General features: G+C 46.8%; 1 protein-coding gene across 7 annotated transcripts in view; it reads right to left on the reverse strand.

Moving 5' to 3' along the window:
* Positions 1–1,399: 1,399 nt before the first annotated feature.
* The window catches only part of KLHL3 (kelch like family member 3), a 111,014-nt gene continuing 91,157 nt past the window's right edge, over positions 1,400–21,256 (reverse strand). For 3 of the 7 annotated variants that reach the window (XM_073802562.1, XM_073802559.1, XM_073802563.1), the window contains 7 exons: positions 20,112–20,229; positions 19,502–19,699; positions 17,905–18,006; positions 14,581–14,709; positions 11,120–11,260; positions 8,871–9,014; positions 1,400–7,273 (listed from right to left, as the gene is read on the reverse strand). In XM_073802562.1, the coding sequence (XP_073658663.1) occupies positions 7,116–7,273; positions 8,871–9,014; positions 11,120–11,260; positions 14,581–14,709; positions 17,905–18,006; positions 19,502–19,699; positions 20,112–20,229 (990 nt within the window). In that variant the 3' untranslated portion in view covers positions 1,400–7,115. Of the gene's footprint in view, positions 7,274–7,347; positions 7,685–8,870; positions 9,015–11,119; positions 11,261–14,580; positions 14,710–17,904; positions 18,007–19,501; positions 19,700–20,111; positions 20,230–21,256 lie in introns of those variants that run through there. The other 4 variants (XM_073802560.1, XR_012330864.1, XM_033853204.2 and 1 more) reach the window with 4 other exon arrangements.

Consider the following 21,256-nt stretch of genomic DNA (forward strand, 5'->3'; position numbering starts at 1 on the left):
TCCAGCTAACTGGATTATGAATTTGCTCAACTTCCCAATTTGATCTGTCAAGGTGCAAATGGGGAGCAAGCATGGAGGCAATTCAAATGGCACCTGTCCCAATAATAATAAAAATAAAGATTTTTTAAAATGAGACTAATTGGCAGATAAATACACAAAACAGAACCTGGAGTGTAGACACAGCTCAAGAAACAAGTAAGCTGTAAGTGTAGCATGAACATCTGCAAAGCACATGCTGATCACATTCTTAGTGGGGAGCATGAGGAACGAGCCCTCTTTTAAAGTTCATCGACAAGATGCTTCCAGAAGGGACATCATCCAGCAGCAAAAGCCTTAAGCCTGAAGCTCCGAAGAATAAGGAGACAGAAAAGAATGAAGACTAGTCAGCTCGATCTAGGAAAACTCCCGGGACTATGCGCTGAAGGGCAGGCCTTTCCCTGGGCTTCTCCATGCCACAGCATGCCAGGCTCCGTGCCAGGCCATGAGAGATGCCAGGAGATGGGCCAACCAGAGTCCCCCCTGCCTCACCCTGCCAAAAACAGACTCCAAGAAAAGCAGATCGGCAACATAGATGTGGAAGGGCTGAGTCAGGCTTAATGTTAGTCCCTAAACAATTCAGTAAACACCAGTGATTGTGTTTTTTCAGCAATCTCCCTTGAATGTGGTGTAAGAAAGAAGCTTCCAAGTCAACCTGGAGCTACTGAAGTTTGGGGAGGGTGAGAAACAAAGGGAAGATAGCTACAGGCATGAACGATGTTTGAGAGTGAATGATGCATAGAACATAACATTTCATTATCATGGACAATAAAAAGCAATTCAAATATCGTGAAAAATTACTTTATAAAAATATCTACATTAAAATTTTAGCCTGAAAGCTGTAGCTTCAGTTTTATAAAAAGGCAATCTTTGAAAGGATCTGGCTCAGGAATATACAAACATTATACAACAGATATCAAAGTAAGACAGCTCAAAAAGCATCTTAGGGGATATTGCAACTGGTCTGTCATGAAATAGAATTAAGTATTCTTATTGCATAGCAGAAAATGAGGTCACTTTCATTTGCATAATACTGCAACTTATTAGATGGAGAGATGCCATTGGGTACTTATGAGAAAGAACTTTGGAATTCAGAGTCTGACTTCTCTGTTGTCCAAATCAGAATCCAAGTGGTGTCTAAGCTGCTTCTAACCTTGGGCTGCAATTCCATTTCATCGCTGTGATCAGACTTCAGATATCCCACAGGCAAAGCTGCATTCACAAGCAGGTGTGGCCACCAGAAGAGGGGATGCAGGGGGGTTCACCTACCACATGACCAGCACAGACGTGAAAATAAGTCTATTGTGCCCACTGTGGAGACAGAATTGTACCTGGTGATAAAGGGACAGCAGGTTTTGGATGGCATCTGTGGGCAGCTAGAGGAGATTGGCTATTTGGTGATGACGTACCAGTGTTCTAGTCCCCGTGAGAAAGGACACATGAGGATAAAACGAACATGGCCTCAGCAGCACTACCAGCAGGGGCAGTGCTTCCTGGGAAAGGGGACGTGAGGTGGGGTCAATAGCAAAAATCCAAAAGCAGGAAACACAGCTGGCTAGCTCTCAGGGAGGGGATCCTTTCTGGGAAGATGACACACAAACAATAGCCTCCCCCCACATAAGCATGATAAGCCTGGAAGTTTAGCTTCCAGGTGTTGGGGGGGAACTTCACCTTTCGTCTGAAATCAGGAGCTGTGTGATGGCACACATCAGACCCCAACCTCATCCCCCACCCCACCCCCCCACACACACACCCTGAAACAAAGTCCCAAACCTTCCTCGGAGAGGGAGGAAGAACATTTGGAACAGAAAGCGCATTCCATCAGCTTCCGATCCAGAGGCAGGCAGAGCTTTGAGACCACAGTCACCTCCATGCCAGGTAAGAGCAGAACAAACCAGCTAACAGCATGTCTTGATCCCTTTGGAGCTGTTCTTCCAGGTCCACCAAAGCTGGATATTTCAGCCTCTGCCCAAGGTTACTAAAAATTCTGGGTACCTTGGTATTCTCCAAATGTCTCACTGAAATAACATCTGCTCAACATCAGAAGATGTTTCCCCCTCGGGGGAGTTGAGTGGTTCACGCACAATAAATATACAGTAAATACACAAAGTGTCCAACTCACTGGGGAAAGTCCTGGGTTTATAACTTCAGGGTGAAGTGGGGAGAATGACAGTCTCCTATGAAACCTGCTTGGAAGTTGCCCAGTTGTATGAGAAGTCCACCACCAGAGTTCATAAAGCCCCTTGGCTCCCTAAAGGTGGACCTTGACATCAGGAAGGGTCAATTCCAGCCCCCAAGTTGTGAGACTCTTCTCCAGACACAAGACTTCCCCTTCTTATGCTGGAAATTCCAATATAAGCAACTTGCTAGTTCAGGAACAGTACAGCTTTACGGTTCTTTTTTTTTTTTTTTTTTTAATGCAAATGACTCCCTGAGCCCTCAAATACCCTCCTCCGGATGCCTGAAGGTCTGTCATTAATCATTTTTACCTGTGAATTAGCAAAGCTTTCTTCAAGCTCCTCTCTCAAAATGCAAGTACTCCTGAGAGAGATCACACATTCAGGGCCCACCACCATGTCCTCCCTCGCGGGGGAAGCTAGGAGGGGGAAGTTCTGAGGATTGGCGAGAGGGTACAGGCCTGGAATGGGGGAAGAGCACAAGGAAAGGAAGACAAGGATGTGAGACAGACTGGACCAACTGCCGAGGGCCAGGCCCAGGGTGCCAAGTATACACCCCTTTGAATTCATCCATGTCCATGTAAATCACATGTGACCCCATCCAGTGCAGGGACAAACCTATCTTTGGGTTTGGAGGTATGGTGAACTTTTACTTAGCCTCCAAACCAGAACACTTTTGAGAGTAAAACGGGATGCTCTGAAAAATTAAACCTGGATAATAAGTATAAACAGGGACTGTCCTATCCCAGGAAAACCCAGAACTAGGATCCTCTCTGGGACCACTATGGACAAGGACTGAAGCCTTACCACTTTGTTTTCTTGTGTTTTTGTTTTTCATGTATTTTTTTCCTCCAGTGTGTTACTCAGTGCTTCTCTGAAGAGCTAGTTTTCCCAGCTGAAGAGACACGAAATCTCCCAAACCTGGAATCCTTGACCTCAAAGACCAGTAGCCCAGAGACTGGGCAGTTCCGATAAGAAGTTCCAGGAGAAGAGCCCAAGGAAGAGCACCCAGCTGAGGGGCTAGAGAACCTGTGGTCCTAGTTCTAGCACACAGAGGACACGGGGCAGCTTCGAGAACACCCCACTCTTCTGCAGACAATGCGAGTAGTCTAGGCCAGTACATGGGCCTGGTCATTTCTGGACATTCCCGGTATGTCCAACGGCACTTCCAGTAGACAACAGCTCTAGTAGTCTCAAGGTCCCCATGGGGCAAATCCGTAAGAGAGGTTTCTGTGATTTGATTTTTAGCATAGCGGAAGGATCAGTAGTATAGAAATGGAGCAGACCATCACCACCCCCCAATTTAGTGAATCACCACGTTCTGCGCACACACACACACACACAGACACACACACACAGGTTCCAGGTTCTCTGATGTCCCTGTAGAAACACACAAAAGAACATTCAAAGGTGCAGCCGGAGCTATCAGGAGCCCACTGCTCAGGGCAGAGGACGAAACACCTTGCGGGAGCAGGAGGTGGGTCACTGTCTTCCCACCCTGACGACACTGCCAAGTTGGAGGAGGGCGGTCCCCGCTCCTCTGCAGACTCCGGCAGCGAGTGGCACCCAGCCAGCGTGGTCCCACTGTGCCAAGTCACAGGCAGCACCCCTCCCTTCCTCCACCTCCTGGCAGCGGGAGTTGGGGTCACAAGGGCTTGTGAATCACAGCAACACCTAAGATGAAAGGGGGAGAAAGTTACCATCTTAGCTTCTCCGAACTTATTCAGAGTCACAAGGAGTTCGTGACCCACAACACCCCAAGCCACAGCCAAGGGAAATGGGCACGATTTGTACCCAAACACTGAAGGGTCCGTGGACTCAGGCTGCCAGCAGCCGGCTGCTTCCCGCTCTAACAGCCACGTCTCCACACGACGGTTAAACACAGAGCACAGTCCCTCAACACCACAGGGGAGTGATCTCACCCCGCATCGTCACACCGACTCACATCATATCGTAGTGACTCCCCTTCCCAACCCCAGCACTCACTGTAATGACACTCGGCACCCGCACTGGAAACCTCACAGCTCTAGATCTGTATCACTTTAAGAGAAGTGATGAGTGATACATGTCTCCTTTTAGAAGACACTGAAATGAAGTAGAAAGAACAATAGACTGACTTCATGGTAGCAAGAACAACTGAATTCCCATCCTAGCTCTGCCACCAGTCAAACTGCATTGTGGCTTCAGGCAAGTCCATGTACCTCTTCAGGCTCCATTCCCATATATTCAATATTTTCTAACTGAAAGACCCCTCCAATGCTAAATTCTATACTTGGATAAACAGTCTAGACATGTCTGTATGTGCTACTGTTTTGGCCAGGTTGAACTCAATAGCTAACTTATGAGCCTAAAATCTTGCTTGTAAGGGGTTACAGTCATGCAGCAGATACTATAGGCTGATTCATCCAACATCCCTTCTACTTGCTGTCCTCTGCTATAGAGACCAGCAAGTTATGAGGTCAGCTTCCCAGACTACCTTGCAGCTGGAGGTGCTATGTGACCCAATCCTGGCCCACGAGATTGTAACTACAAGTCTGCCAGTGCTGCAACTTTGGTTTTCTTCCTCGTCCTGCCTGGAAGAAGCTCACGCAAGGTGCAAGGGGCAGCAGCAGCAGCTATTCATAAAGCTGGCAGAACAGAAAACACAAGAGAAACCTGATTCTTCGATGATACTCTGAGGCACCAGGCCAGCCCTGGACTCCTTTCTGCCTGGGACAAATACATACATACAAAAAAAGATACTTCCTTATCTAAGCAAGTATCTGTCAGTTTTTCTGGTACCTGCAGCTGAACCAAATTCTAACTTATAGTTAAGGTGTAACTAGGAGCCTTATTTTAACATATTACCACCACTATCAAATCTTCTGGTTGAAAATGAGATTGAGAGAACGTTGCTAAAAGAAAGCCCAGGACACCCCAATGGTGACATTCTGCTAAGACATGCATTTCATGTTAATTCCTGGATAAAGCCACAGACATAAAAGATTAGAAGTGAGGAGAACCCAAGTCCTCAGACCCAGATGTGTGCTGCCTGACCTTGAGAACATCTTGCCTGCACCTGAGGCTCCTCTTTCTCAAGGGAGCATGTCTTTAAAAAGCAGGCTCCTGTATTGCTTCTTATATAAACTTTCTCTTCTGATTCTAAAAATAAAATATTCTCATTATGGAAATTTTGGAAAATACAGAAGAACACCAAGAAAAAGAACTTTAATCCTTACATACAAAAGGAGAGTCACCGTTAGCTCTTTTGGAATATTTCCTGGATTTACTAATAATAACCACAATCATTGACTGAGTGGTTTCTACCTGCCAGGCAGGCACTGTGCTAAGTGCTTTCCACGTATTATCACGTTTCATTCTCACTACAGCCCTAAGAGACTTGATATGATTTTATTCTCATTTTACAAATGAGAAAACAGAGGTTCGGTCAGACTGACTACCTTGCCCAGCGTTCCAGGGCTAGTGGCAGACCTGGGACTCAAATTCAGGTGTGACTCCAGTATCCATTTCTGTAAGCAGGAGCTACTCTAACCCCCATGACCCAGGACTGCTCGACTGAGCTCACGTGGTACATACATTTTGCATCATCCTTTTCTCAACCAGTCTGTCACAAACATCTTCTCATATTAAAAACACGTCCACTGTATAAATATTCCACAACTTATTTAGCTATTTCCCTCATGTCAGACATTAAGTAATTCTCAGTTTTTTGCTCCAATAAATAACTTTGTCCATAAATCTTTGCATTTTAGGCCATATCCATAGATTCTAAGAAAAGAGATTCACTCAGTCAATGGGTTTGAACACAAATCGCACCTCTGCTCATCTCCTTCCCACCTACTTATGGGGTGGGCAAACAGTAAAGAAATGGACATGAAATATTCAGCACTGACACAAAATTCTAACTACTCACACCTGCACCTTCCCCTCTCATTAAGGCTCACGTGGAGGCAAGGTGGGATCCCTCACTGGCCTCGCTGCCTCATACAGGAAAATGCCCTGTACTTCCCACTTCAGCTTTGGAGAGAAAATGACAGTGCTAGTTTTTAATAATTAACCATGAGAACAGAATCACTCTAGGACCAAAATGCCTCTAAAATCTTTTCTATTTAATTGAGAAAAATCCTAAATGAGAAAAAAAATTTAAATAAGTTCATTAATTGAAGCCTTGCACAGACAGAATGCGATACAAACCCCTTTGAGCCTGCATGGCATAATCTTCCTTTGCACTGAAATCCAAACAAGATGGAAAACGGAATAAGAGTACCATTGGAGTTATGACGGAGATTATACATGGTAATGGTCATAAATACTTAGGATGATGCCTGGTACATTGTCCATGCTCAATAAATAAACGTTAGCTCTAATTCTTCCAGTTTCTGGAGAACCAAATACAAGGAGCTGAGTTCTTGGGTTGGCCAAAGAGTTCCTTCAGTTTCTAAGTATAAATAAAAGACACATTTTTCATTTTTACCAAGAACTTTATCGAACAACGTATTCACCATTTTGTTCCACTACCTTCTGACATTTTTCAGGCAACCGCATAATTCCACCTTCCCAAAACCTTGTATCTTTTGAGCAAAGAACTGCTCCAGGTGCCTTTTACAGTCTTCCAGGGAATTGAATTTTTTTCCATTAAGAGAATTTTGTAAAGACCTAAATAAATGGAAATCCGAAGGTGCAATGTCTGGCGAATATAGCGGATGAATCGGAATTTCCCAGCCAAGCTGTAACAGTTTTTACTTGGTCACCAAAGAAACATGCGGTCTTGCGTTATCCTGATGGAAGATTATGCATTTTGTGTTGACTGATTCCGGACGCTTTTCATCTAGTGCTGCTTTCAGTTGGTCTAATTGGGAGCAGTACTTGTTAGACTTAATTGTTTGGTTTTCCAGAAAGAGCTCATAATAGAGGACTCCCTTCCAATCCCACCATATACACAACATCACCTTCTTTGGATGAAGACCAGCCTTTGGTGTGGTTGGTGGTATTCATTTCGCTTGCCCCATGATCTCTTCCGTTCCACATTATTGTAAGTATCCACTTTTCATCGCCCATCACTATTCGTTTTAAAAACAGAATGTTTTCGTTATGTTTAAGTAGAGAATCGCACGCGGAAATATGGTCAAGAAGGATTCCCCCCCACCCCCGCCCCCGCTTAATTTATGTGGAACCCAAACATCAAAGCGATTTACATAACCAAGCTGGTGCAAATGATTTTCAGCGCTTGATTTGGGTATTTTGAGTATGTCAGCTATCTCCCACGTGGTATAACATTGCTTGTTCTCAGTTAATGTCTCGATTTGATTGCTATCAGCTTCCACTCGTCTATCCGGCCGTGGAGCATTGTCCAGCGAGAAATCTCCAGCACAAAACTTCGCAAACCACTTTTGACACATTCGATGAGTCACAGCACCTTCTCCATACACTGCACACATCTTTTTTTGCGTTTCAGTTGTGTTTTTTCCTTTCTTGAAATAATAAAGCATAACATGCCAAAAATGTTGCTTTTTTTCTTCCATTAATATTATAAAATGGCTACACAAAAATTCCCCAGTTTTGATGTTTTTTTAAAACTACACGCTGATATGACAGCTGTCACAATACAATCTAACAAAATTGTTTCAAATGATATTAAAGACAACTAACTGCTACTAGAGCCATCTTATGGGAAAAAACGAACAAACTTTTTGGCCAAACCAATACCTCATAGATATCTATGTTTGCTTGTCTCCCTATAGACCCTCAACCTCAGCCCCACTGACTCTGATCCTGTCCCCCACACCTCATCAAAACCATCACACACCCCACCAGGAATAAGCCTCTATAGCCACCTCATTCCTCCTTCTTCCCTCCAGCCTCTTGCTTAGAATGCTTTTTCCCCCAACCCTGAGCTAGAATAGCACAAAAGGCATGGGCTTGGGACTCAGACCTGGGTTTCAATTCTGACCCTGACATTTTTTTAGCCACATGGTCTTGGGCAGATTACTTAAACATTCCAAACCTCCGTTTCATCATCTATAAAATGGAATGGAGTCTCATTCAACCACAGGGTTGTTGAAAAGATAAGAGTGTATGTATACACTGTACCTAACAGACTGCTTTGTGGCCCAGGGAGTGGGCAGCTGGCAAAGGGCAGCTACCTCTATGACTGTGACCCACCCTCAAAGTTTAATCAGGCTCCACCTCTTCCAGGAAGTGTTCCCTGACATGTCATGTCCTAAAGCCTGTGCAGTACATTTCATTTAGAACTTACACTTACATCATCTTGTATTTCCTATTTTTGTAGGTAGGTCTTATCTTTCCAATTTAATTTCTGGAAAGCAAGAACTGTATCTTATTCCACCTAGGGGCCCGGCACAAAACAAATCAGGAAGGGCAATGAAATTCTAAAACCTCTTATGACAATTCAGATCAGTCGGACGTGGCTCCCTGGAACACTGTGTCAAGAAGAATTCTATGGCTACATTCAGCTTCGCTGGGGAAACGAGTGCTAATTATGGGTATCTGCCGTGGGCGCAGAATGAAGGAGTGGTGACATGTGACAATCATCTGCCATGCCTGAAGGAGGCACTCAGCCCCAAGTTAAGCAAGCTAACCTAGCCCCCACCTGCCCCACCCCACCTGGGCCCCAGGATGGGGGTGGAGCACACTGACCTGCGTAGCTCCGCCCTGTGCTCATGTTGCTTGGCAGCAGCGTCCACTTGTCAGCGACAGGATTGTAGTACTCCACCGAAGCCAGGTTACAGGATCCATCATCCCCTCCAACCACATACAGGAGCCCATTCACTGCACAGACCCCTGGGAATCAAACAGAGGCCAGAGAAGGCATGACAGCAGGAGCAGCAAGGGGATGGACCAGAGACAAGTCTGGATGGCCCTGGAGGCGCTCTTCCTCCCCTTCCTGCTAGAATAACAGACAATTGGCTCCTAGGGTTTAAGTTTGCTCAACGGAGGAACACACAACAGCCACTGGGATCTGAGGATCCCCCTTCCTAACAAGGTCATGTCTCTGACGAGGGAGCTTTCACGACAACATAGCCCCACAGGTGTTCCCTGCCCTTGACCCTAAGAATAGGCAGAGCACTGTAGGTACAGACCCCATTCTACTGCAGCACTGCCCACTGGTGCATGCAGGCCTCCCACGCCCAGTCTGAGCTACGTGTGGAAGGAGACAACTCAGGGGATTTCATGTACACTACTACTCTGCTTGTTAGCTGTTCCTGATAAACCATTTTATCCACACTGTGGGGCACTAATGGTTGTGTCTGTGATCCCTTTACACAATTGGTTTCTGAATCCACATACAGTTCCCAGGGAAAAGGCTTCCTACCCACCCTGATCTCAGAGTGAGCTGGTTTGGAGGCACAGTCTCATGTAGCAGGGACTCAAGAGTAGGAAAATGTAAGTACTGCTCATCAAGATTTAAAAGGCTGTAGTCCAATATACTGTGTATTTTTTCAAAATTAGACTCAGGGATTAACGATGCGCAAAAAGTAGTAATTATCAGTGTTGGTGAACATACTCTCAAATACTGGTGAGTATAAAATGCATCACCTTCCTGGGTGGTGTCAAAAGTACATATACTCCCTCTGATTCAAAAGTTTCACTTCTGGCCTTTTATTCTAAAGAAATAATTTTAAATGTGTGCATTAATTAGCTATAAAGGCTATTTATAATAACCAAAGCATTACTTAGAGAAAAGATGGAAATGACCTAAAAGTCCAATAGTAGCTTGGTTATTTAAATTATGTTATAGCCATTTAGAATAATATTATGTAAATATGTTTAGTGTTATAATAAGATATTCATAAAAGATTGTAAAGTAGATTAAAAAGGCAGGTTATAAAGCAGTATTACAGTATGATTCCATTTTTGTTACAAAAAATAGAAATATCTATATGTGAATGTGTGTCTACACATGCATTTACATCTAAACCTACTTCTTGAATTAGCTGCTTGAAGGTTCTGTAATTCCTCACTTGTGTGTCTCAAGGCCAAATGCCAGGTTATATCACAGCAGGCTTAGACAATGAGCAAATTAATAAACTCCCCTCTTTTTCTTGTTTATGCTTTCAACAAGTCAGCTGCAAATGGGTTTAGCAAGCAGGTAATTTGAGTATAAAGGAAATAAGTCTGCCTGAAAGTCACCTGCTTGTATTTCCAGCCTGGGAAATTGGGCTAAGCCAACACTATGATAGAGTAAGAAGGCATAAAGCAAGATATACCAACATAGGACACAACACATAGGGCAAAGTTCTAAAAGGAAATGGTTTAATAGGGGTGTCAGGCTCCAGGCATAAAAAACCTAAACACTCTAAGGAAAATCATTCCTACAGGAAGGAAAAGGGGAAGGGAAGGGAAGGGAAGGAGAGACAGAAAATACAAAGAAGGGAATAAGGAAAGTGGTCCTATCGGAGAATGGATCACGAATCCTTTCATGGATACCCTTGAAAGGAGGGAAATTGGTTTCTGGTGGGAGGTGAGAGGTTCTCATAGCCAGACACTGGCAAAGAAAAGACAGAACCAAGTATGATTGTCTGACACTGTCCACACAGCCCTATGCTTAGCTACCCAACAAAGCCACTGGGCTGGGGGCACAGATGGCAACCAGAGGCTCTTCTGGGTCTGTGTCCATCTATGTGCAGTGAAAGTCATCATCCTTCACTGGGAGGGAAGGAACCCTCTGCATCTAAGAGGGGACCCTGTGAGGCGCCCCGTGGCTAGCTTTGTGGGTTCCAAGCTCTCCCCTGCCCAGCAAATGGACACTCCCTACTCAGGGTACAAGCTCAGCCCCAGGCCATGGGAGCCTCTCCCCTCTGCCTCTCTTTTAGAGCTAGTGTTTGCAGGAAGAAAAAAACACCCACAACCTCCCCCGGAAGGAGAGGAGGGAGCAGTCATATTACCTGCATTGCGCCGGCACATGTTCATGTCTGCCACCTGCTTCCAGGTGTTTGTTCCAGGATCGTAAACCTCGACACTCTTCCTCACCAAGGGCCCATCATGCCCACCTGTGGCATACAGCTGCCCGCTGAGGACCCCAACGCCTGAAAGGCAGAGCACAGAGTCCCAGCCTCAGGCTGGCTGCAGCGACCAGAAACCAGGAGGCCTGGAGTCCAGTCTTGGGCAGCCATCGCCGGCAGGGTGACAGGGGGAGTGCTGTTCTGTCTCCCTGGAACTCAGGGTCCTCGTCTATAAAACAAATATAATGACACCTACCTGCCTTATAAAATCAACTTGAAAACCGCCAAATATAAAGCAAACATAACCTCATTTCCATTCAGACACATAAAAATAAATATTATATATATAATATATATAGGTGTGTGTTTGTGTGTGTGTGTAGTAAAAAGAGTTGAAATGGAAACTACACAGCAGGTGTGCTGAGATCATTATTGCTGAGGCCTCCCTGCTTGTCTTGAAGCAGAAGCTGTTCTTTCTGCCCCCGTGCTCTCCTCCTTAGATGGCAGAGGGGCACTGAATCACTCACGATGGTGGTAAGCCTGAGCTGAGGGCCAGGACTGCATCATTTACAGGTTTTTACCATAACCTTTTAACATCCTCTAAAACAAGTCAAGGAAATAAAATCCAGAAAGCCCGAGTGCCTAAAAAGAGCAGCTGATGTGGTGGCCAGGACACCTGGGTTCTGGACCTGTGTCTCTAACCTGCCCGCCAGGTGGTGCTTCCCTTTCGGGGCCTCAGTATTCCAACTGCATAGTGAGGGAGCTGGACTAGATCGGTAGTTCCAGTGGGCCACAGACTACTCCACTGCGTGGACAGCTCAATTAGCTGGGGAATTTTTGAAAACACAGAGTCCACAACCTCACTCCCAGAGACACTGGTCAGGAGTCAGAAAAGGTACCTCAGGTGACTGGAATGTGCAGCCAGGTTTCAGACCCAAGGACTAGATTTCCAGAATATAAACTTCATATGGACAAGAACCATGTTTGTCTTATCATGACTGTTTCCCTGTGCGTGACGGTACGTAGTAGGTTCTCAACAAATACCGTCTGAATGACAAGATGTGTAAAATCCCACCAGCAATTATGCAGGTGTGCAAATGGCTCCTCGCAGTTGCCCTAAACTAACAGCAGATGGTGGTGGTGTATCGACAGTGGCTATCTTACGGACCTGAGTTAAATGAAATTCAGTGTGTTCCCAAGCTGCCTCACCTTCCTCACCTCCATGTGCAGGAGGAACTAGCACATGCTGGGACCCAGAAATGGCCTCTTTTCCTCACAGCCATCTGCTAGCACTGCCCACACCCTGCTGAGGAAGCAAGCAGCCTTCCAGGCATTCAGGGGCACCAGTGCCCTTCCGCAGCCTCCTCTGCCAATGCCCACACAGAGCTTTCCTGGACCTAGAGCCACAGGAGCCCCTGCTGCCAGGGTCTCTGGGTCTTTAGCCACCAAAGAACACCTACCAGGACGAGTATGTGGGTTCCCAACTCCAGATGTGAGGCTTCTCCAAATCTTAGGGATGTGAAGCACTAAAGAAAGGCTGCCCTGGGAGCCTGAGGCCAGAGCACTGACAGTGACCTGAGGAAAGAAGCCACCTCCGGGAGAGATACCGCCCCTTAAATCAAGGTCACTGTGCCTCGTGAGAGGCTTGAGCGGCCCCAGTGATCTCCGCTCAGCAATAACCCCTGGGCAGCCTGACAGAGACAGAGCAGCAAGGCCTCCAAAGGCAGCTCCGTCCACAAGATGAGCCTGAGCTTTCTAAGGTGGGTCTGTGCTTGTGGCTCTGTCCGGAGCTGGCCCTCCACACTTTCTGCTTGAGGCACTCCTAGAAACAGCCACGGACCTCAGTGTGCTGCTCCACTCCTGCTGAGCTGTCCCTGCCTCCTTGGGCTTTGAACACTTTCTTGCACACCTCAAGTCACACACAGGATTTCCAGGAAATACAAAGAAGATTCTACCAGTACCGTAAACCAAAACTACTAAAAAGAGCCCTATGATGGCAGGAGAACCAGAGGATCTGTGAATTGAACTGGGCCCTAGGGAACACCTATTGCAACCCATTCATTTCACATCTGAGGAATCAGAGGCCAAGACCACAGGGACATTCGAGCAGACCCAGAACCAAGATCCAGCCCTCCTGACTTCCATGCATTTGCTGCACGTTCAGGAAGGGCCAACCTGTTCGGATCAGCAGAGACGAGCTCCCTAAAAATAGCCTTCCAAACACAAATGTTTCTTAAATGGAATCATACAGCATTTTCTTTTCTAACCAGTGGGCATACAGTGGTTCTTGAAAAATATTAAAATAGCATAATTTTTAAGGAATACTAAGGAAGTGGTCATGTGTTTGGTTGTATAAAATGAGATCACAACTCAATCTTCAAAAATACAAAAAGAAAGATAAAGTAATAACATGGTGGGGAAAAGCTCCCAGTTGTGGCTTCCCTTCCCAGAAGTCACATGGCCTTCCTGCCAGCCAGGTTGGTCATCAGTCACCACTCCCACAGGAACCGGGAGCAGAGAGCCAATGCCCGGCCTTCAGTGCCTCCCTCTGCCCTCCCAGACCCTTTCCTCTGGGCCCCTAGATGATGGGGCAGACAAAGCAGGGAAGAAGGGGCTGTTGCTCCACTTCCCGGAAAATCCCAAAGGACCACACAGCTCCTGGCCTTCCCACAGGAGGCGGAAGTGGGCCCCATGTGGGGATTTCTTCTCCTCCCATGCGGGGGAGGGGGCTGAAGTGAAGAAAAGTTGGGGGGAGACATAAGTTTATCTCCAGATATTAACACTAATAGCTTGGCTTTCAGCCCCCAAGACAGAGACAGGCAAGTTTAGCTTTTCCAAGGAAGACTGGGACAGCCATGCTTGTCACACTACTTCATGAGAATGAGACTCTGATAATCTGGGGTCCAAAAAATCTAACTTCAAAATGCAACAAACCTGAGTAGGAATCCCAACTTTGCCAGTGACTAATGATATGACCTTGGGCTAATTACTCAACCCCTGGTTGACTTACTTTCTAAATCTGTTAAGTGGAGTTATGTCATGTCTACCTTGCAGGGCTGTGAAGAGGATTAAATAAAATGAGGCATAGGAAGTGCTTATTAGGACAGCACCTGGCACATAGCAAGCTTCACTTTTCAAGAGATGCAGACACCTCCAAAGAAATGGAAGAGATGACGATGAAGGGAATATGATCTCATCTGTTCTCTACCAAAGGGATCCCCCTGAGAAGGGTTAACTCCTAAGTGCTTGTGTCAGCTGCAAAGGTGCAAGTGGGATTATATACACTGAAAGGAGAGAAGAGGGAGGGAAAATAAGGTAGAATGTTAAGCTCTTGGCCTCCAGACCCACCTGTGAGATCAGACACAGCCTGACCCCTGACCTTGCCCCCCCCCCCCGCACTGTACCTGCACCGCTGCGACGAGTGCTCATGTCTGCCACGTATGTCCACTCATTGGTCGCTGGGTTGTACTGCTCCACGGTGCTCAGGCACTGGCGGGAAGCCCCATCATAACCCCCAACGGCATACAGCTTCCCTGGAACAGACAAAGTGGCTGAGGGTGGTGCTTCAGACTCGCATAGAACTGGAGCGTGGCGGAAACTCCACTTGTAACCCACTGGGGCACCCTCACCTCCATCAGGGTTCAGGACCCCCTCCCCCAGGAAGACCACGACTTCCTCCCCAACCAGGGTAAGCATGCTTCACGACTCTGTCTCCTACTTCCTCTTAAGCCCTGAGTTCCTCCTCAAAGCAGTACTGACTGAACCTCTTTCTCAAAAAGCACACCCCAAACAGCCAGTGCAAAGCGATGGCCTGCTGTCACTGGGGCTCAACATATTCTTCCTAGTGAACTCATTAGATCTTCTCCAGAACAAGGCACCGGAGAGATGGAAAGCTTGAGGGCCCCAGGTGCAGCCAGGCAGGCAGACTTTCTGGGTAAAGGCTCACAATAGCAGACAGAACAAATAAGGAAACATATTCTCCAACAAGAACCCAAACATTGTCTCCTCCATGTTTTGTACTCTGTCCACAACCCGGGCAGGTGCAACGTGTGAATGGAGTGCTCTGTGTGCACTGTGGGATGGGTTGGCTGGAATTTATCTGCAGACTCCCTTGCAATCTCCGAGCCATGCACAAGACCCCTGAAGCACCATCACCTATTTTAAAAATAAAATACCATAAACGGCTATCAAAGAGCAACAGTTTGTTCTGAGGATGGTGGTGAGGTTGGGCAAGGGGGAAGGAAATTGGTATTTGAATGATCTCAGAGAGAGATTCAAACATTTGGGTTTAACATGTAGTCTTAGAATACAGTGGGAAGGTCTCGTGTGTGTGTGTGTGTGTGTGTGTGTGTGTGTGTGTGTGTGTGTGTTGGGTGTGGGTGTCCTACCTCACCTGGGGTCTCAGTCCTATGGGGACCCTGGAATTATAATAAGGATCTTAAACACTAGCTACAGACTAAATAAACACCACCAGATGCAAATCTACTTAACAGGGTTACTCAATCAAAAGATTTTTTTGGTCACTATGTGCTTTCTTAATGGAGAGGTACCAAGAGTACAACCAAGTATGTGAAAAATCTACAATCATTTTAAGTTAGAAAGAGATTCTCAGGCTCAGAACTATGTTGTACCATCAGGACGTTTGCTGCATCAGATGTAAAATTATTCCTTCTTCTATCATTGAGCCTGGGTTTGTGTTCTGCCCCCACAGCCCTCTCAACCAGCCCTTCTAGAAGAAAAGGACACCTCCTCCTGACTCTGCCCTCGCCTAAGCCGGAGGGCAAAATCCTGACTCAGAGCTCCCCCAGGACCCAGGCTACTCTCGTGGTGTGTGCTGGCTCAGAGGTAACCACCTGCCCAGCCAGCTGTCCATCACTAGGGAGGAGACAGGCCTGGGGCGTGGAGGAGAAGAGAAGCTCCTGAGGGCAACCCCAGGCTCTGTAACACACAACCTCCGCTCTGCAGGGAGCTTCTGCCTAATCTCCCAGCCTCACTGTCCCTCTTCCTATGTAGAGATTCTTCAAGGCAGCCAGTAGCAGATGATCCTGATTTTCTTTCTTTTTTCCCCAGTGTTATTTAGGCTATGTAGCCATGGTAAGGAGACGATGAGAGGGAGGCGGGTTCTGTGCAGACAGCGTGAGGAGCTGTATCTTCAGGGCCACGGGGAAGGAGCCTCCACTTAAGACCCTCCCTGGACATTCTCACCAAAGCTGTCCATTGGACTCTGCTGCCCCAGGGTGACTCCCAGCCGAAACAGCTTCAGATTCAGGTTGGACAAGATCAATAAATCCCGTCTGTCCTCCGGGTCAACAGGGCGTGCTACCACACAGCACTTCTGCCACACAGAACATGCTCGCAGAAGGCTCTGTCAAGGGGAGTATTTCAAATGAGTACCAGGAAGGTATCTCCCCTAACCCCCATCAACCATTCCAACTCTGCGTCAGCTGAAAAAATACCCACTCAGTGTTTCTCCTTTCAGGGATACGCTATTTTTAACCCCAACTCTATTGTTTGATATTCCTGGCTAAGGAAAAAGGGGGGAAATGGGAAGGTGGCTAGACAAAGCACTTGCATTTGGCAGACAAATCAACTTCTGTTCCAACGGGAGGATGAGATTGCAAGAAACAATTTTATCTCAGTAGGAGGACAAAAATCCTTGCACTCACTAAGATGACTCATTCAGTATGTTAGAACAATATACTTTTAAATTAAAATTTAAACTACATAATACTGGTATGGACCAAGAAATGCAGCGAGAGAAAAGAATCCTTATATTAATGTCTAACTCACCGCACATTACACTCTCCCCGAAGCATGTGTATGTGTTGTGTGTGCACGTGACATAGAAAATGCCTGTATACATGTGTGAATGCACAGATTTCCAGCTAAATTCCCACTTCAGGACAGGTTAATGAATCAGTGTTGTCCTGCAAAGTATAGCATTTTAGTCCAAATAATACTCTATGCTTTAATACGTTGAATTCATGCATATTTCTAAAATGTCTCTCTATTAGCATTTGCTAATGGTCTGAGTTGGGAGTTAGAAGACCTGGGTTCAAGGAGTGGCTGTGCTATTTACTAGCACAGGGCACATTGATTACCCCTCTGGGACCAGTTTCCCTTTCTGGAGAACAGAGAAAATCTAAGTCCTGCCCATCTCCTTCAGGAGAGTTTTAGGAACAAAATGAGAAATTGGAGATGAAAACCGTTTAAAAACTACAGTGCACTGTCTAAACAGCCCCCAGACCTCACCATTCGCTCCTGTCTCACCGCACACACCTTTCCTGACTAGAGCAGGACCCACCAACCTGTCTTGTAGTGACTAATCAGAACCGGGGAAAGGTGACCACCTCACTCGGGGCTCTGTTAATAATGCTTAACATGTGAACATGAGGACAAAATTAAACAAACAATTGACTCTCACCCCCTCCACATTATACTCCTGGGTTATATCTTGACTCTGGATTCTCCAACTCGTAATAGAGACAAGTGGCCAAAGCAACAGGCCAGCATCTCCCCTCTAGGCTCCTCCCACGCCCCCCAACCCAGCTCACCCACTTTCTAGCCTTGGGCCAGTAGCTTCACCTTTCTGAGTCTCAATTCTTCTCATCCGCTCATCAGGATACTAGTACCAGACTCAGCAGTAACGGGAGGAATAGAGTCAGGACACCAGGAGAAGGCCCAGGGGCCAGGGCAGGAACAGGCCACCACCCACTGCCACTCCTTACCCTCTACGACACCCACACCCACACTGCTCCGCCGTGTGTTCATTGGGGCCACGAAGAACCACTCGTTGGTCTTGTAGCTATAGGCTTCCACTGACGCCAGGCCTGGGAGACAAGAGACTCATGAGGTTTCTATGGTGCCAAGCCTCACCCTGCTGTGCGAACAGTGAGGATGGGGGAACAGTGCAGACCTGGGGGCTGGAAACCTGGGTGTATGACTCAGCACTACCTCTGCCTCACTGTGCAGCCCGTGGCACCTCCCTAAACACAGCTGCACTGTGTCTGCCTGAGGGGACCACTAAGACCTGACCTAGAGGGTGGGCTGTGAGAGGCCCAGGGGTATAACGTAAACCATAAAACCGACAGAATGGAATAAATACCTGAGGTTGCCTCGCTGAACACCTATTCTATCCCTCTTTTCCCTTGTCTTCCTCTATTTTAGAGGCTGGAAGTCTGAAAACGTACCTTTCCAGAATCCCTTGGAGCTGTGGGTGACCAAGTCAATGCAATCTAAGCAGGATCTCTGAAACAGCCTTTGCTTTTCTGATAAGCCCCCACCCCCCTTCCTGCTTCTTGCTACCTGGAACACAAATGTGTTGGCTGGATGTAACAGCCACCTTGTGACCATGAGGATAAGTCCAAAAGACTCTTCAGGAACTTGGCCCCAGTATCCTTGAGCAACTGGATGAAGGTGGCAACTGCCAACCTCTGAATTTCTTGTTTCATGAACAAAGCAAAAGCTCTCATTTGTTTAAGCCACAGTTTAATCAGGTTTTTTACTGGCAGCCAAAAGCAATGCCTAAAAGAAACAATGCCCCACTATCCTTTGTTCTCTTTATTCCCAGTTCCCACTCACTAGAAGCAGCCTCTGGAGGGGCTACAGATCTTGGCATTAATGAAACAGGCAAAGAGAAGGCTGAAAAAGGTTACCAATTGGTGAAGACACAAATGAAATTTCAGGGAGGTAAAATATATTGTTTTTCCTGTCACTGGGGGCCAAAAGGTATCACTTTAGTTTAACAGAGTTGCTGTCAACAGAGACATCCACCTGGAGATAATCTCTCCAAGTCCATGTCCACTAGTAGTTTCTAATGCTTATTTTGGAGCTAGATGAAAGCCAGGAGCAAGGGGACGCTTCTGCAGTGGCACAACCTTGCACAGCTTTGGTAGGGCAGTAGAAAGGGCAATGGGCAAAGACTGTGTGACCTAAGCCACGTCTCTTCCCATAGCTGAACCTTAGCTCCCTCATCTGTTCAGAGGAGGGTTCAGACCACAGTTCTGAGACACCATCCAGCTGAGCTTGCTCTAAGCCTCATCTCCAGAATAAATGGGTTAACAGACACTGGAAAGGAGAAAAGGGCCTCTTCTGAGGGTGGGGTCCTTCCTAGAGCCCTAGAAATGACAGCACGTGGGCAGTTACATATTCTGTGTGTAGGAAGGTGCGCCTCTGACACGCAAGCTGGGAGAGGAGGAAGGATGGGTATGTTCTCGGGGCAGTAGCTACAGAGGGACCAGCGGTTGGCCCAAGAAATGGCTGACCAAACCAGGGTTGCATGGAAGGTGTGTCCTAGGCTGGATGGGGACTGAGTCTGGGACCTACCAGTACTGCCATCAAAGCCCCCGACGGCGTAGAGCAGGTCGTTGAGCACAGCTGCTCCCAGCGTGCTCCGGCGCTCCTGCATGCTGGCGATGGACGTCCACTGGTCCTTCACCCCGTCATACACGTCCACTGTCCGCACACGCAGTGAACCATTGAACCCGCCCACAGCGTACACGTGGCCAGCCATGAACACCACACCTGAGGCACAGGAAACCAAGGCATCAAGGTCATCTCAGACGGCTGATGACTCACGTTAATGAGTGACAATGGGGGAACGAGGCAGGCATGTAAATAATTCACCACAGAAGGTGATCTCCAACTTTAGATATTTGGGACTCACTGGATTTCTTCTCACATTTGCATTTCTAGTTTTGTTTGATTCAAGCAAGTACCTGGATTAGTCTGAAGTCCCTAAGCACATGAGAACTGACCCCAGAAGGTGCAGCTAGAAACTGTGCAGGTGGGGAAGGGAAAGGAAGGGAGTGTGGAATGCACAGATGCTTTTGGAAACAAGGAGCAGGACTGTGGCACCCAGTAGAGACCTGCGGTGGCGGCAGGGGTGGGGCGGAGTGGAAAGGCAGCCTGCACACCGGGAGGCAGTGCGGCTCACCTGCTCTGCATCTCCTGGAGGGGAGCTCAGCAATCTGATCCCACCGGTCCTCCTCAAAATCATAGCACTCCACACTGCGGATGGCCTTGGGTGCCTGGCCGCCAACCACGATCATGACCTCCAGAAAGACAAGTGGACATTAGCTGGGTCTCCCCAACATCCAGATTCATGGGTCATCAATCCCTGTTACGTCCACATGCTCACTGCCCAGGGTCCGTGGATGATCTGAGATGCCAGTTTACAGAGCTACGTACGTGAAGGTGCTGCCCCTAATCACCAACAGGTCTGAACATTCAAGAAAAGTCTAACGAGCATCTTCCCACAGAAACACAACCGTAAAGTCTACGCTTCCCAAGTGCCCCTGCTCAGGGCTGTGTTGGGGGTATAGCCACTTGGGGCATCTTCTGCAATCTGAGTGTCCTTAAGCATTGGGGGCAAGGGGACTAAACTTTAAATCAAAATAAAATATTCCCATATATATATCAAAATATGCATATATTTTGGAATAGAGTACAGAATTTGGATGCATTTTAAGATAAAATTTATTCAAAAATATTTCTGAATGCATAGATTATAGGGAGCACTTATTCACTGCAGTATGGGAAAAAATTTGTAAAACACCGCTTTGTGGTAGTCACCACAAAAATGCATGTAACTGATGATGTTCTGAAAACACAGTGCTATAGTGTTATTTCCACAAGTAAGGTAGTGGCTACCACTGCCAGTCATCTTGGGAAGTATGTTGTCATTTGTCTGTCACCACAACTCTGCAAGGTAGATATTATCGTCCACATTGACAGGTCAGGAAAGTAAAGCTCAGAGAACATAGGTAAATTGCCCAAGGTCACACAGCTAAGCGCAGCAGAAGAGAGACTGAGAGCCAAGTGCACCTAACACAGGAGTGAGTGCAGCCCCACCTCTCTCCTGCTCCAGAGACAGGGTCTATGCCAGGATAGCTCACTACACCGTGTTTTTCAAACTGCAGGTCACATTTCATTGGTGGGTCACTAGATCAATTTAACGGGTTTCAACCAGCATACTTTTTAATAGAACAGCACAGAAAATATAGTAAGGATGTTATTTCATGAAATATTTGTTCTGGTTATACACACATGTATGTATCTCCTAGAGAGCAATTTAAACAT

Source organism: Tursiops truncatus, chromosome 3 (genome assembly GCF_011762595.2).
Source record: "Tursiops truncatus isolate mTurTru1 chromosome 3, mTurTru1.mat.Y, whole genome shotgun sequence".
NCBI classification, from domain to species: Eukaryota; Metazoa; Chordata; class Mammalia; order Artiodactyla; family Delphinidae; genus Tursiops; species Tursiops truncatus.